Source organism: Condylostylus longicornis, unplaced genomic scaffold (genome assembly GCF_029603195.1).
Source record: "Condylostylus longicornis isolate FDR11 unplaced genomic scaffold, ASM2960319v2 ptg000106l, whole genome shotgun sequence".
NCBI classification, from domain to species: domain Eukaryota; kingdom Metazoa; phylum Arthropoda; class Insecta; order Diptera; family Dolichopodidae; genus Condylostylus; species Condylostylus longicornis.
Genome location: NW_026578074.1, coordinates 405183 through 418239, shown reverse-complemented (window position 1 = coordinate 418239; position 13057 = coordinate 405183). Strand labels below are relative to the sequence as shown.

General features: G+C 23.2%; 2 protein-coding genes across 2 annotated transcripts; both read left to right on the top strand.

Moving 5' to 3' along the window:
• Positions 1–3159: 3159 nt before the first annotated feature.
• On the top strand, positions 3160–4744 carry LOC129614192 (farnesol dehydrogenase-like). The gene is made up of 2 exons (XM_055528623.1): positions 3160–3856; positions 3943–4744. Exons 1-2 carry the CDS (start codon positions 3287–3289, stop codon positions 4120–4122), a joined length of 750 nt encoding a protein of 249 aa, XP_055384598.1. The 5' UTR covers positions 3160–3286; the 3' UTR covers positions 4123–4744.
• A 2766-nt stretch (positions 4745–7510) lies between these two features.
• LOC129614211 (farnesol dehydrogenase-like) lies at positions 7511–12591 on the top strand. Its single transcript, XM_055528660.1, has 2 exons — positions 7511–8190; positions 12152–12591. The coding sequence occupies exons 1-2, from the start codon at positions 7645–7647 to the stop codon at positions 12329–12331; spliced, it is 726 nt and encodes a 241-aa protein (XP_055384635.1). The 5' UTR covers positions 7511–7644; the 3' UTR covers positions 12332–12591.
• The last annotated feature ends 466 nt before the right edge of the window (positions 12592–13057 follow it).

The following is a 13057-nucleotide window of genomic DNA, read 5'->3' as shown; positions in this document are numbered from 1 at the left end:
ATTAATTCAGGTTCTTGTTCATAAAGTTCTTATCTTAATATTAAACTTTTGATTGAATTTATTTTGCTTGTATATTCGAAGTTCTTCTGATTTAAAAAAAAAAAAACTACAAGATGTCTCTTTTAATTTCATATAGTTTCGAAACGCTTATACGCCGGGTCAGTTAAATCTCATTTTTGTTTTCAGTAAAATTCCTATTTTAATAAAAACATTAGAAAAATTTCTTAAACATGCAAAAAATGAAGATAATTATTCGCCTTAATTACGAAAAAATCTCGATACAAGATGTACGATAGCAATATCGTAACGATATCAGTGTTATGAGTCGATAAGCTATAAATATAACAAAAATATTTTTCTAATAATAATATACATTATTGATAATAAGAGTTTGTAAGATTTTTTTTTATCTAAAGACCATAAAAGTAATTTTTTTTCCAAAGATATTCGTATGTAATAATCTATTATATTGAAATTGTCTATGATGTAGGGATTAGTCATGAAAGCTATTGTGAAAGATAGATTTCATCACAATGGCTTTTTAAACACTGTTCACCTCCATGTTTGTTCCTTTCACTTTTAAATACACTTCAATTCAACATTATTCTTCAAGAATTAGATTCTTTTGTATGTACATAATTTGCAATTGAATTTAGATTTTGAAAAGAAATTAATTTAATTTTTAGTCATGGGATCAATAAAAATTTAATGTAATTATACTTAATGTATAGAAAAATTTGTTAACATCTGAAGTATTTTTATTAATGGGAACTTGTTGGTTGGAGTTTTTAGTATAACAATGAAAAAATAAAAAATTTTATTGTACATAAAATTGCACATAATATCCAAAATTTTAATCCTTAATAATAATAATATATGTAATATTAAATTAATTCACAATCATTAGTTTATGCAATCGTTTAATATACACATAACTCTAAACGTACATACTTATGTCTAAATGTACAATAATATTAATATAAGAAAGCTTGAGTAAATATAAATATTTTAAATAATTTATACTAGAAAATAATATAGCAAATTTAAAATAATCATATATTTTTTATGAATGGATCTTTTTCTCATATAATTTATTTTAAAAAACTAGTTAACTATAATTTTCTACAAAAACAATCGAGTATCAAAATTCAAAATGCTTTTAGAGATTTTGCTTCGTCATTGTCTATTATATGTTGTTGAAAACTCTAACGATATAATTATATGACTATCATATACACAATTAAATTAAATAATTAATTAAATCAGTGGCGTTCCCTCCTTTTGTCCATAAAAATAAAATTAATAAGTATAAATATTAAAAGCTTAACTTTGTGATTTCGTGCTTTTTAAAAATTTCACTTTGAATTCTATGCTATATGGAAGGTATACTAAAATGAGTTGGTTCAAAAAATTTTTCCGAATTAAAATCTTAATTGTGAAGATCAAATAATTTATACTTAAAACAATAGAAATTAATTATGATATGTAAAATTTCTTTATAAGAAAACATTATTCTTAAGTTGGCTCATGCAAACCCTACTTAAAATTATTTCAAATCATTGATATATTTATATGAGATACCATATTTTTTTGATAAGATGAGTTAGGCAGGTATACTATAAATATTTACTCGCATATATATTTTATGTACATTCATACAAAATAATAATACTAGAACTGAATTACTATTAGATAACGTAAGTAAGATTTCATAAAAAAAAAAATAAATATAAACTTGTTTGAGTTTTTCCATTATGTTTTCGTATAATATTATTATTTTACACACCAGCACTTATTTTTACGTTTTGTATTAGTTTATTTAAGTTTAATAATAATTAAATTAAATTTATTTTTAAAAATAAAAATGGGGATTAGATAATTTAACTTAAATTGAATTAAATTAAAAGTATTATGATGGCTTGGACGAGATTAAAATCCTGTGATGATTTGCTTCAGTCATCATCAGCTTAAGATTAATGTTCGATTTTAAGCCAAAGCTTTTAGATTTCAAAATATTCCAATACTCTTTTATATTACAAAATTATATTGAAAGTATTGTAATACATGATTACTTAAAATTAAACGTATATTCGAGGCATGGTGTATTAGACAAAATCTTATGTAACTTAAAATAACTATTAATATTTTTATTGCATATACGTATATACATATGTATGTACACTATTTTTACTTGCACTTGTTTTTGTTTACTATTACGTAGAAAAGTATAATTTTAGTTAATTTATCATTTAATTTTTTATAATATTATGTAAAACGTGTCTGTTGAATCGAATTGTATTCACATTCTATAATGAGGTACCCATAAGACGATCTTTGATTATAATGTAGCATTTATGTGTTAATATGATATACATATTAAACAGTTAAAGATTTGTATTATCAAAGCAAAATTGATTAAGTATAATTCAAAACCGGTATTGAATATTTTAAATAAATTTTATATGTGCTATGTATGTTTACATGTATGCATATCTAATGATGAAATATATTCCAAGCTTAAAGCATTTATGTATATGATTTGTTCACAAACATACTTAGAAAACTCTTCAAACTAAATATTATTATACAGAATAAATAATGCTCTCTGTGTATTATTGAAAATTTTAATCTAATTAAATAAAAAATTAATAATTTTTCAGAACTATAAGATAATTTTAATATCAGATTTTAAAAAAAAATTGTTAAAAATTGGTTTTAGCTAAACTACTTTAAAATCTGCTTGGATTCAGTCATAATTATTGTCGTTATACCTTATTTTATGTTAAAGTTCGTGAGTAATAACATTATACAATATCATGGTGAATTTATAGTTTATAGTGATATACAGGAGATAAGTAGATGAAGAATGTTTGGTTGAAGAGTGGCGCTAGTGAGTAATAAGTTTAATTTAGAATAGTTGTATGGGAGTTGTAATTAAACTGAATTAATGTAGAATGCAGCTTATAAATGGCAATTGTTGAATTGTGCATCGATACGGTATTATTACAATTCCGATGTCAGGATATAATAAACGGGAAATATGTTTTATAAGTCATCTTAAATTTTATTTCTTTACCAATTAACAATTGAAAATAATTAATTTAATCAAATAATAAAAAATATCAAAAAACAAAAATTTAACTTGTCTTTAAATTTAGTTGCTTAAGGGATTTCATTGCTATCAAATCATTTTAAAGTTTAAGAACATTCCGTCGCTGAAAAAAAAAAATAAAATTATTAAAATTTCCTTTTAAATTATAGCTTTAGTAGTGAATACAAAAAGAAAATGAATCGTTGGGAAAATCGTGTTGCTGTAGTAACTGGTGCAAGTTCTGGTATTGGAGCTGCAATTGTTATAGATTTAATAAAAGCAAAAATGATTGTCGTTGGTTTGGCACGTCGTTTAGATCGTATGGAAAAATTACGTGAAGAACTTCCCACTGATTTAAAATCAAATTTTCATTATTTAAAATGTGATGTTTCAAATGAAGAAAATGTTAAAAATTGTTTTCAATGGATAAATGAAAATTTAGGTGGTACAGATGTTTTAGTTAATAATGCTGGATGTTTAAAATATGGTACTTTATCGAATGATTTAACATCAGATGAAATAAGAAATTGTTTAAATACAAATGTTATGGGTATTGTTTATTGTACAAAAGAAGCATTTAAAAGTATGAAAGAACGTGATTTTAATGGACATGTTATTTTAATTAACAGTTTATCTGGTCAAATGCCAATTAATTTACCAGGTATAAGCTTAAATATATATGCTCCAACAAAATATGCTGTAACAGCATTAACAGAAACATATCGTCAAGAATTTCGTGATTTAAAAACAAAAATTAAAATCACTGTAAGTTTTTTTTTAAATATAATAATTATATAATATAATCTAAAGAATAATTTTATTGCTATTTATTAAATTTGAAATTTTTGTAGAGCATTAGTCCGGCCGGTACTGATACAGAAATAATACCAGAAGAATGGAAAAAACATGGTGATCTTAATGATTTATTACGTCCATCTGATATAGCTGAAGCAGTTTTGTATACTTTGGGAACAGGACCTAATTGTCAAGTACATGAGATTACGATTAAACCATTAGGATCTGCATGTTAAAGATAATAATTTGTTTTTTTTTTTTTTTGTATTTTAATAATAAAATTTTAAAAAATACAATTTTTGTTTCAGCCTTCACACAGTATATTAATATTATTGTAAATTTAAGAAATTTTCTATAAAACCAGATTCATTTAGATTTTAAGAGATTTTTATTGATCATATCGAACAAATTACAATTAATTTTTAAGTGCAAGCATATTCTAATATGGAGAATTAAATGAAGGGTGTGTTCAGTTTAAACAATATTATTAAGTATTCTTACTGTATTCTTAACTTATACTAAAATTAAAATTATTTTCACAATTTTTTGAAAATTATTTACTAACATATTTTTGTCTAATTTAAATAACAAATTGAAAAATTTATTAAAGCTTTGATTATATGAAAACAATTTTTTTGTAAGTTGTATGTACATATATATGTCACTAATCATTACGAGCATTAATATATGTCATATACATATGTATATATATATACATACGAGTATATTAATGCTCGTATACTAGTGACAGATGAACATGAGTAGAATATGAAAAAGAAAATTTCTATTGTTGATCATTTTGATTGTTAATAAAAGCTTCTTCTCACTTAAATTTTTTAAAAGCAGGTTCTATTGTGAAATTTAATATTTTCAATATAATTAAAAAAGTTCAACCTTTTCTCACTTCAAATTTAGTTTTCATACTAATTCATAATAATTCAAATTATCAAATGCAAAATAATAAATTATTCTGTTCTTTTGCTGAAAAAATTTACTACAATATAAAAGATTCAAGAAACTTAGGGGATTTTCATAGCTCTATTTTTAATTACCTAACGTTGTGTACAAAATAAACCCCAAAAAGTGTAAATAAGAATATTTTATAAAAAATTTGATAATATATATGCGTATAGAGTAGGAAGGGGGGATAGGGGGGGGGGAAGTGAAATTTCTTAACTCTTAATTTATAATTTTGTTAATGTTAATTATTTATTTTATCAATGAAAAACACATAAAATATGTATGTATGTACCTTATATATATAATATATTGCATATTTTTACACAAAAAAATCTTTTGTAAGAAAATCAAATTTTTTAATTGAAATGGCGCCAGCATGTGGGTAGTTGATCTTCAGGATATACAAGATTTATTGCACATAGTTATACACATTATTTATATATAAACAGCGTGAATTTGAATAAATTAAGGAAGATGGACATATACACTACATTATATAGGAAATCTAAAATGAAAAAAAAAATTTTCTTAAGAAATACAGACAGAAGTTTTTATAGACTTAATCAGGGAACAAGTTACTTCTGTATTTTATGGATTATGTAAGTACAAATGTTATTTGTAAGTACAGAACCATGTTATATTATACAAGCTGTTACCATCTCATAACTTAAAATTTAGTTTATTTTCAAATTTCTACTACATGCTTCTATGGAAACCTTATTTTTTCCATAATCACCCTGTATAGATGCACATTTCATATACAAAATAAAGTGATATATAGATAATTTGATTTATTTTAAAATTTCTCATCAATAAATCTATATCAAATTAAATTAATGCAAAAAAAAATATTTAAAATAAAAATATTGAAATGAAAATTTTCAAAAGTGTTTCTGAAAAAAAAATTAAAAATGTAAAATCGTTTTCTACTTGTCCAAGGATTTTTGTACTTCATATACCCACAGATATGTGTATATATAAAATATAAAAACACATGATTTCATAACTGTAGTAATACGGTATTAATACAAATTATTATCATTAATATGCATTATCGCAGTATTGCTGCAATTTTTAGAAGCACCGCACTAAATCAGTGTGTCAAAATTAAAGCGTTGTTATTGCAGTAAGAAGTAATTTTGAATTTATTTTTGTAATTTTTAACTTTTGAGGGATAAGGCATACTCTTTAAACTATTTTAGAAATTTTTGACTGTCTGAATAGTGTGGTGACCCAATCAAGAAAGGAAAGTTTTGAAAAAACTTATACGTCTATAATATATAAGTAAATAAAATATTTTACGTACTTTTGAATTAAAATTAGAAAATCACTGAAAATTTTCTAACAAGTGGCAGTGACTTTGAATAGAAAATAAACAAAAATATTTATCTATTGAGTTGTTATAAAAAAAAAAAAAAAAACAATAAAAAGAACAAAAATAAATAACAAATTATGAAATAAATTTAAAAATAAAAAAAAAAACAAAAGAACAATAAAATAACAAAGACGCAATAATATTTTGGAAATTTATCTACGAAATATTTTGATTGTAGAACATAAATTCGGATTTAAAATATATTTAATGTTGTCATCTCTTAATAAAAAAATATTTGTAAAATATCGAAAGACAGAAAGAATTTTTATGACATTTTCGACAAAAAAAAAAAAAAAATAGTCGCAAAAAGAAAATTTCCTATAAATATAATTTACAATTTTATGAGTCAGACTCCTTTTGTTACAGGACGAAAAATAATTTATTGTATATTTAATTTTAATTTAATTTTATTGTATCTCGTATAATATGCAAATGTTGTACTCTTAAATATTTGCCTATTAAGTATTATTACAGAAATTGCGGGCCCCAGTTCTCCAACATTGTGTCTATAGCGATACATTGGTCAATTTTGAAAAACTTTCAGCTTTACAACTTTTTCTTTAAATTTAAATTATAAAATTAATTTAAAATGTAATGTATATGTTTTAGAATGGGTAATATTAAAAGATTTAGTTTTAGTTCTATTTTAAATCACGCTATATTTTATAAATGAAGAAATTATTAAAAGATGATTCGCCTGATTTTATGCAATATTTTCAATAAGAAATTTACCTATATGTATTACAAAATTTTATTTTTCTTTTACAATTTTTTTAATCAGGATTTAATTTATCATATAGCAATTATATTTAATTTAATGAAAATTCATGAATAATAATAATAGCGAAAAAAATAATTTAAAAAAAAATTATTTCCTTCAATTTGTTACCATACAAAAATACCAAAGGATTTTCCTAAGTAGTGATTCATTTTGAAAATTCTTTACCAGAACTCATAATAATAATAAATTTCCCAAATTTAGTATGCACTTATGAGAAATTTTCAATTATCTTGGAATTTGCGAAATACAAAATAAAAGAAGATATCAATTTATGTCATTAATATTTTGCAAAAAGCAAAAAAAAATTAAAAGAATTTATTAAAATAAATAAAATAAATAAAAAGAAAAAAATAAATTTTAAAATATCACCCCCGACATTTTTTTTTTTTACAAAATATTTCAACTTTTTTTTTTATTATATTGTTTTCTCTTTTTTTTTAAAAATTTCAAAAATTTTATTAGTTGATCAAAATTTTTGTTAAATTGTTCAGTTGATTGAAATATTTTGTTGAAGACAGTTGTGACTTAAATAAACAGAGAAGTTAACGAACTATAATAAATAAAATTCAAAAGATAGAAAATTTATATTAAAAGAAAAAGCTTTCAATAATAAGAAGAGAAATTATTAAATAATTTGGAAAAATGATTGAACGTTGGGAAAATCATATTGCAGTTGTTACTGGTGCTGGTACACAAATTGGTCAAGCAATCGTCAAATATTTATTAAATGCAAAATTAAAAGTTGTTGCAATTGAAAAACGTTTAGAACGTATCGAAAACTTAAAATTAGAATTACCAAAAAATCTTCAAGATAAACTATATCCAATTAAATGTGATGTATCAGATCAATTTGATGTTAAAAAAAATTTTGATTGGATTGAAAAGAATTTGGGTGGTGTACATGTTTTAATAAATAATGCTGGTATCGTTATTAATGGTTGTGTTGATTTTAATATGAAAACTGATGTTATGAGTATTATGCATTGTACTAAAGAAGCATTTAAATCAATGAAAACTCATAAATTTAATGGTTATGTATTTTTAATAAATACATTAGCAGCTGATCATTTAATTAATATACCAAATCGTAGTTATAATGTATATGCACCATCGAAATATGCTGTTACTGAATTAACAAAAATTTATCGTCAAGAATTTCGTAATATGGGTACAAATGTACAAATAACGGTAAGTTATTTATTTTATAATTTCTACATACAATACAAAATATAATTTTTAATTGTAAATGTTATGACTTTTTTATGTTATGTTATAATAGTTTTAGTTTACTGTTAATTTACTATAAATGTTATTTGTATTAAATTTATTTAAAAATTTAAAGCATTTCGTATAACATTAATTACGATTTTTAAATTTCAAACTATGTGGTTCGGTTTTATGTCCGGTCATATACAATTACAATAAATCATGTGCCTATAAAATCTGTACCAATGCTAGATATTATATGATCTGGAAAAAGTACATAGCACATACATGTCTATGTTCCATTAAATTACTCAAAAATTACAATATTGCTGAATGTGTGCAAAACTTGCAAGAATCCCGTATTCTAAAACTTGAAATTTTTAGTATTAAAAATTTCGAATTGCAGTCTTAAAGATATTCCATTTTATTCAATTAATTTTTATATTTAGTTAAAGAGAGAGTGATCAAGTTTTGCAATTTTTCACAGGATTTAAGAAGCGGGGGATTGGAGTTTTTCCTGAAGGTCCCCTTGTCGATATCAAATACCATTTTTTATTTAAAATTATCAATTTTTGCAGAATATTTTTTTTAATATTAGAAAAATTATGTTTTCTTTTTCTAACAAATAGAGGGCGTCTAATAACTTATAATATTGCTCTATTATAAGTTTCCCGCTTTATTGGATTTTTTATTAAATTGCATTATTTTCCCTTAGATATACCATACATATAGTATATAATTCAAAATAAGCCTAATAAATCTTTGTGGTACGTTATCCCTTGGGAGCTGCCGTGCTTTTTTTTTGTAATTCAAATTAAAAACAAAAATGTTTCGCTCAATTGTCATCATTTGGAGTGAATTGAGCGATATCCTATTTTTTGAGCGAATTATTTAAGATCCGAATTTTATTATATTGTTAAATAAGTAAATATTTTCTATAACAAACTTTCCTTTTTCCTATTAAATTTTAAAAAATTTTGAAAAAAATGTGTAAACATTTTTCGGCTAAAAATTTTACTAAATTTAAAAATACAAATTTGTGTAAAATTTTTCCCATTTATCATACTCGTATACGTATATCATAATAAAATTAGTAAGAATTTATAGGAATAATGATACAAATTTTTTTGCAATAAAAAAAAACATAAATTTTCATGTGCATTCTGTCAAGAGTACAAAATATTCTTAATTCATTACTAATCTTCTTAATTTCCATACATACATACACATACAAATGTACATATAATGAATATTCTTAATAAACATTTTACAAAAATCTTAATGTTTAAAAATAATACACAAAATTTTTTCTCATAATTTAAATTTAAATAATATAAATTTAATTCATAAGCTATATTATTTTAAATAAGTACTGCATATGTTTGTATGTGGGCAAATACAAATAAATGGTCAAGAATATATCAACCTTGGCCTAACGTAACAAAAAAAGAAAAAAATCACATTAATAGCTATTTTGCGTTGATCACAGCAAAATATTTTAAAATAAAATAAGATTTTTTGTACACAAAAATAAAATAAAAGTGAATCACTTAGTCTAGAGAAAAACAAAAATATAACTTTGAAATTATTAAAGAAAATTTCATTTTCTATAATTTTTTGTTCTGACTCATTAACCATATGTACATTTTATTTCTACATTTACTATATTTAACATTAATAAAATATTTAAATAATTTTGTTTCAATTCAAAAATTAAAAATATACATTTTTGAGTTATTAATAAGAATTGTAGGGTAATTGTTCTAATAAAAATTTCTTACTTAATCTTTTTTTTTTATGATGCTAATGATTTCTACAACATTTTTATTTCTTCGCCATTAATTTTTTTTTAATTTGAATCACAAACCAAATTATTCATTTATGAGGAAAATTATAAAAGCAAGAAATTGAAATTGAAAGAAAGTTCTGGCTGAAGCTAGATTTGCGGCTCATAAGGGCTCTGATATCCCTTCGATTGAAAAATACCGGAGAAAGAGGATGCCTGGGGGTCATTGTCTGATTGGCGAACATGCGGGGAACCTGCCCTCGGAAATTTTCTCTGTTGTGTCGAAGAGGAGGAAGAAACAGTGACTCACTACCTACGCTTATGGCCGGCACTGGTGAATTCAAGAGAAAGAATTCCATTTTCATTTCTTCCGATGTGTTACGGGTTTAGTGAATATTATTTCCTTCTTAACCGGTTTTTGAGGATTTATGGTTAGATATAATGAGAGGCGGAAAAGAAAAGATCCGAGATCCGAGGAAACCATAATGATTTTTAATGGTCCAGGTGTACCCTTCGGGGGGGGCCTTCAATCTAACCTAATCAAAGGGTGATATTTAATTGAAAGAGGTGATAGAAGTTTAAGAAGAGTTCAATTTTTTTTTCATTATTGTTGTTGAATAAGAATTGTGGTCTCTACAAATTCAATATTGTTTTTTCTCATTTATGTACTTCCATTAGCAAGAAGGGGAAAACAAAAGTTTAATTTAAGAAACATTATGTAATTGAAACTAAAATAATCTTATGAAGTAGTTGTTGATTTTAACCCTTTAGTGCATTTCTTACATATAGGTGTATTTTTATTATAGTATTTATTATAGGGTTAATAACTGCTGCTATAAACGATTAATAAAATCAATTATTAGTTATAAAGTCATAAATAAATTGATTGAAATAAAATTACACGGCCTTGTTTTCCTTAAATTTTGTTTAGTATCTTCTTATTCATACAGACACACAAAATACGAATACAGAATGCAAGTTTGAAAAATGAAAGGAAAATTAAAAAATTTTGTCATCACTTTCGATATTTTTCTCATATTTGTGACGCCAATTTAAATTTAAATTTTTTTTTGTTTTGTTTTTCAAAATAGAAAATTAACAAAACAAATTTTATATAAAAACAATAAAAGTCAAAGTTGAAAAAAATTTTCTTTTTGCGTTTCCGAACAAGAGCAAACAAAAAAAAAAAAAATAAAAAAGAAAACAGAAAAATTAATGAAAAAAAATGTGTGTGTTCGTGAGAATTTTTCAAATATTTTCCGGCGGAATTTAATAAGAAAATAAAATACATTAAAAAAAAATATTTGTGGAATTTATTCAATTAAGTAAACCAAAAAAAAAAAAAAAATAAAATTTTGAAAATTAAATGAATGAATTTAAAATTTTCTAAGGATACGTAATGCCTTTATTGCTCTTTGAGTGAAATTTATTTGGCATTTACAATATTGCAATGAAAATTTGAGTAGAATTCTAATGAAAATATTTTCGCTTAGAGCGAAATTGAAAATTGTGTTTATGCGAAATTACTCATTTCAATTCAAAGAAAATATATTACAACTTTATTGTTGTATAACTTAATGACTCGAATTTTTCTGATTGTCATAGAATTTGAACTTTTGGTCAATTGCAATCAAGAGTGCTTTAACGCGATCATAAGAATACCGAAATAACATTTGAGAATTCTCACGGGTTTTCTCACGGGTCGGTTTAAAAAGAATCTACGCAAACTGGGATTAAAGAATGAAAAATCTTGTAGGTTCTGTAGAGAAGGAGAAAAGATCTCAATATACTTTCTAAATAAATTTGGAGCGTTGATTCATAAAAAAAGGGACAGCTTTAATGAATGCTCGCTTTTGAGCATGTCGCTGTGGGTTATTTCCCCCGAAAATTTGGTAATTTACATCAAAAATGTATGTCACGACGAAATGTTTTAGAAAATCCACTGAGCTCTCGTGTGTTGGGCACAATAGATCTTTTACAATCTACATAAGAAGAGAGCAAATGAATATAGGAAAAAAGTCATAATAATTTTTTTTTTTAAATTATCTTATTTAATTTTTTACTCCCCATTTAACATGTTTAACAACTTTAATCTCAATTTAATATTTTTAAATTAATTTTTAAAGAATAATATTTTTTTTTTTTATACACATACAGGTTGTAACACCATCTGCTGGACGTACAACTTTAATAACAGATTCTTGTACAAAATTAATTGAAAAAGAAGAACAACAACGTGCAAATGATATTGCAGATGCTGTTGTTATGGCATTAGCAACACCAGAATATATTAAAGTAGATGAAATATTTGTTAAACCACCGAAAATGGAAAATTAAAAACATTAAAAATATTTAATTTAAATATGCAGGCATATTTATGGTGCGTGAATGAATTTAACAATATTGTATGGGGTTAATTTAAGTTTTAAGACTGGCATATTACAAAAAAAAAAAGAATTATGTATTATTATTTATTATTATTATTGTAGTTATTATTAGGCTCATTATTATTTAATTTGATATTATATAATACGTGAGCATATATATTATGTAATTTATGAGTGTTTATATTGAAAAATAAATATTCTTGAATAAAAATTAATAAATATTTAATTAATGAGTTTTCTATTTTTATAAATATACTCGTATACATACAAATACGTAATAAAATTGTTATTACGTCAATATTTAATAATTATAATAAAAAAAATTTAAAAATAAAAATTTCTCCATTAAAAAATTACATTTTTTTTTTGTTTTTGTTGTGTGGTCTGAAAATTTTATTTTTGGCAACATTTTGATATTCGTTTTAAGGAAGGAAAATGTTGCAAAAAAATTGATAAAAGCACAAAAAATTAAGTTCATATACATATATATTATAAATATATCCGGTCCATTAAAAATTGTTCAACTGTTTTAAGATTTTTTCCTATTATTAGAATAACAAAAAAATAACAAAAAAAAAAATATTTAACACAAATAAATAATAACACTCCCCTTCAATTTATCATTTTAAAATGTTTTCTTTTTCTACTGTTTTTGAAAAAAAAATTGTATTAATGT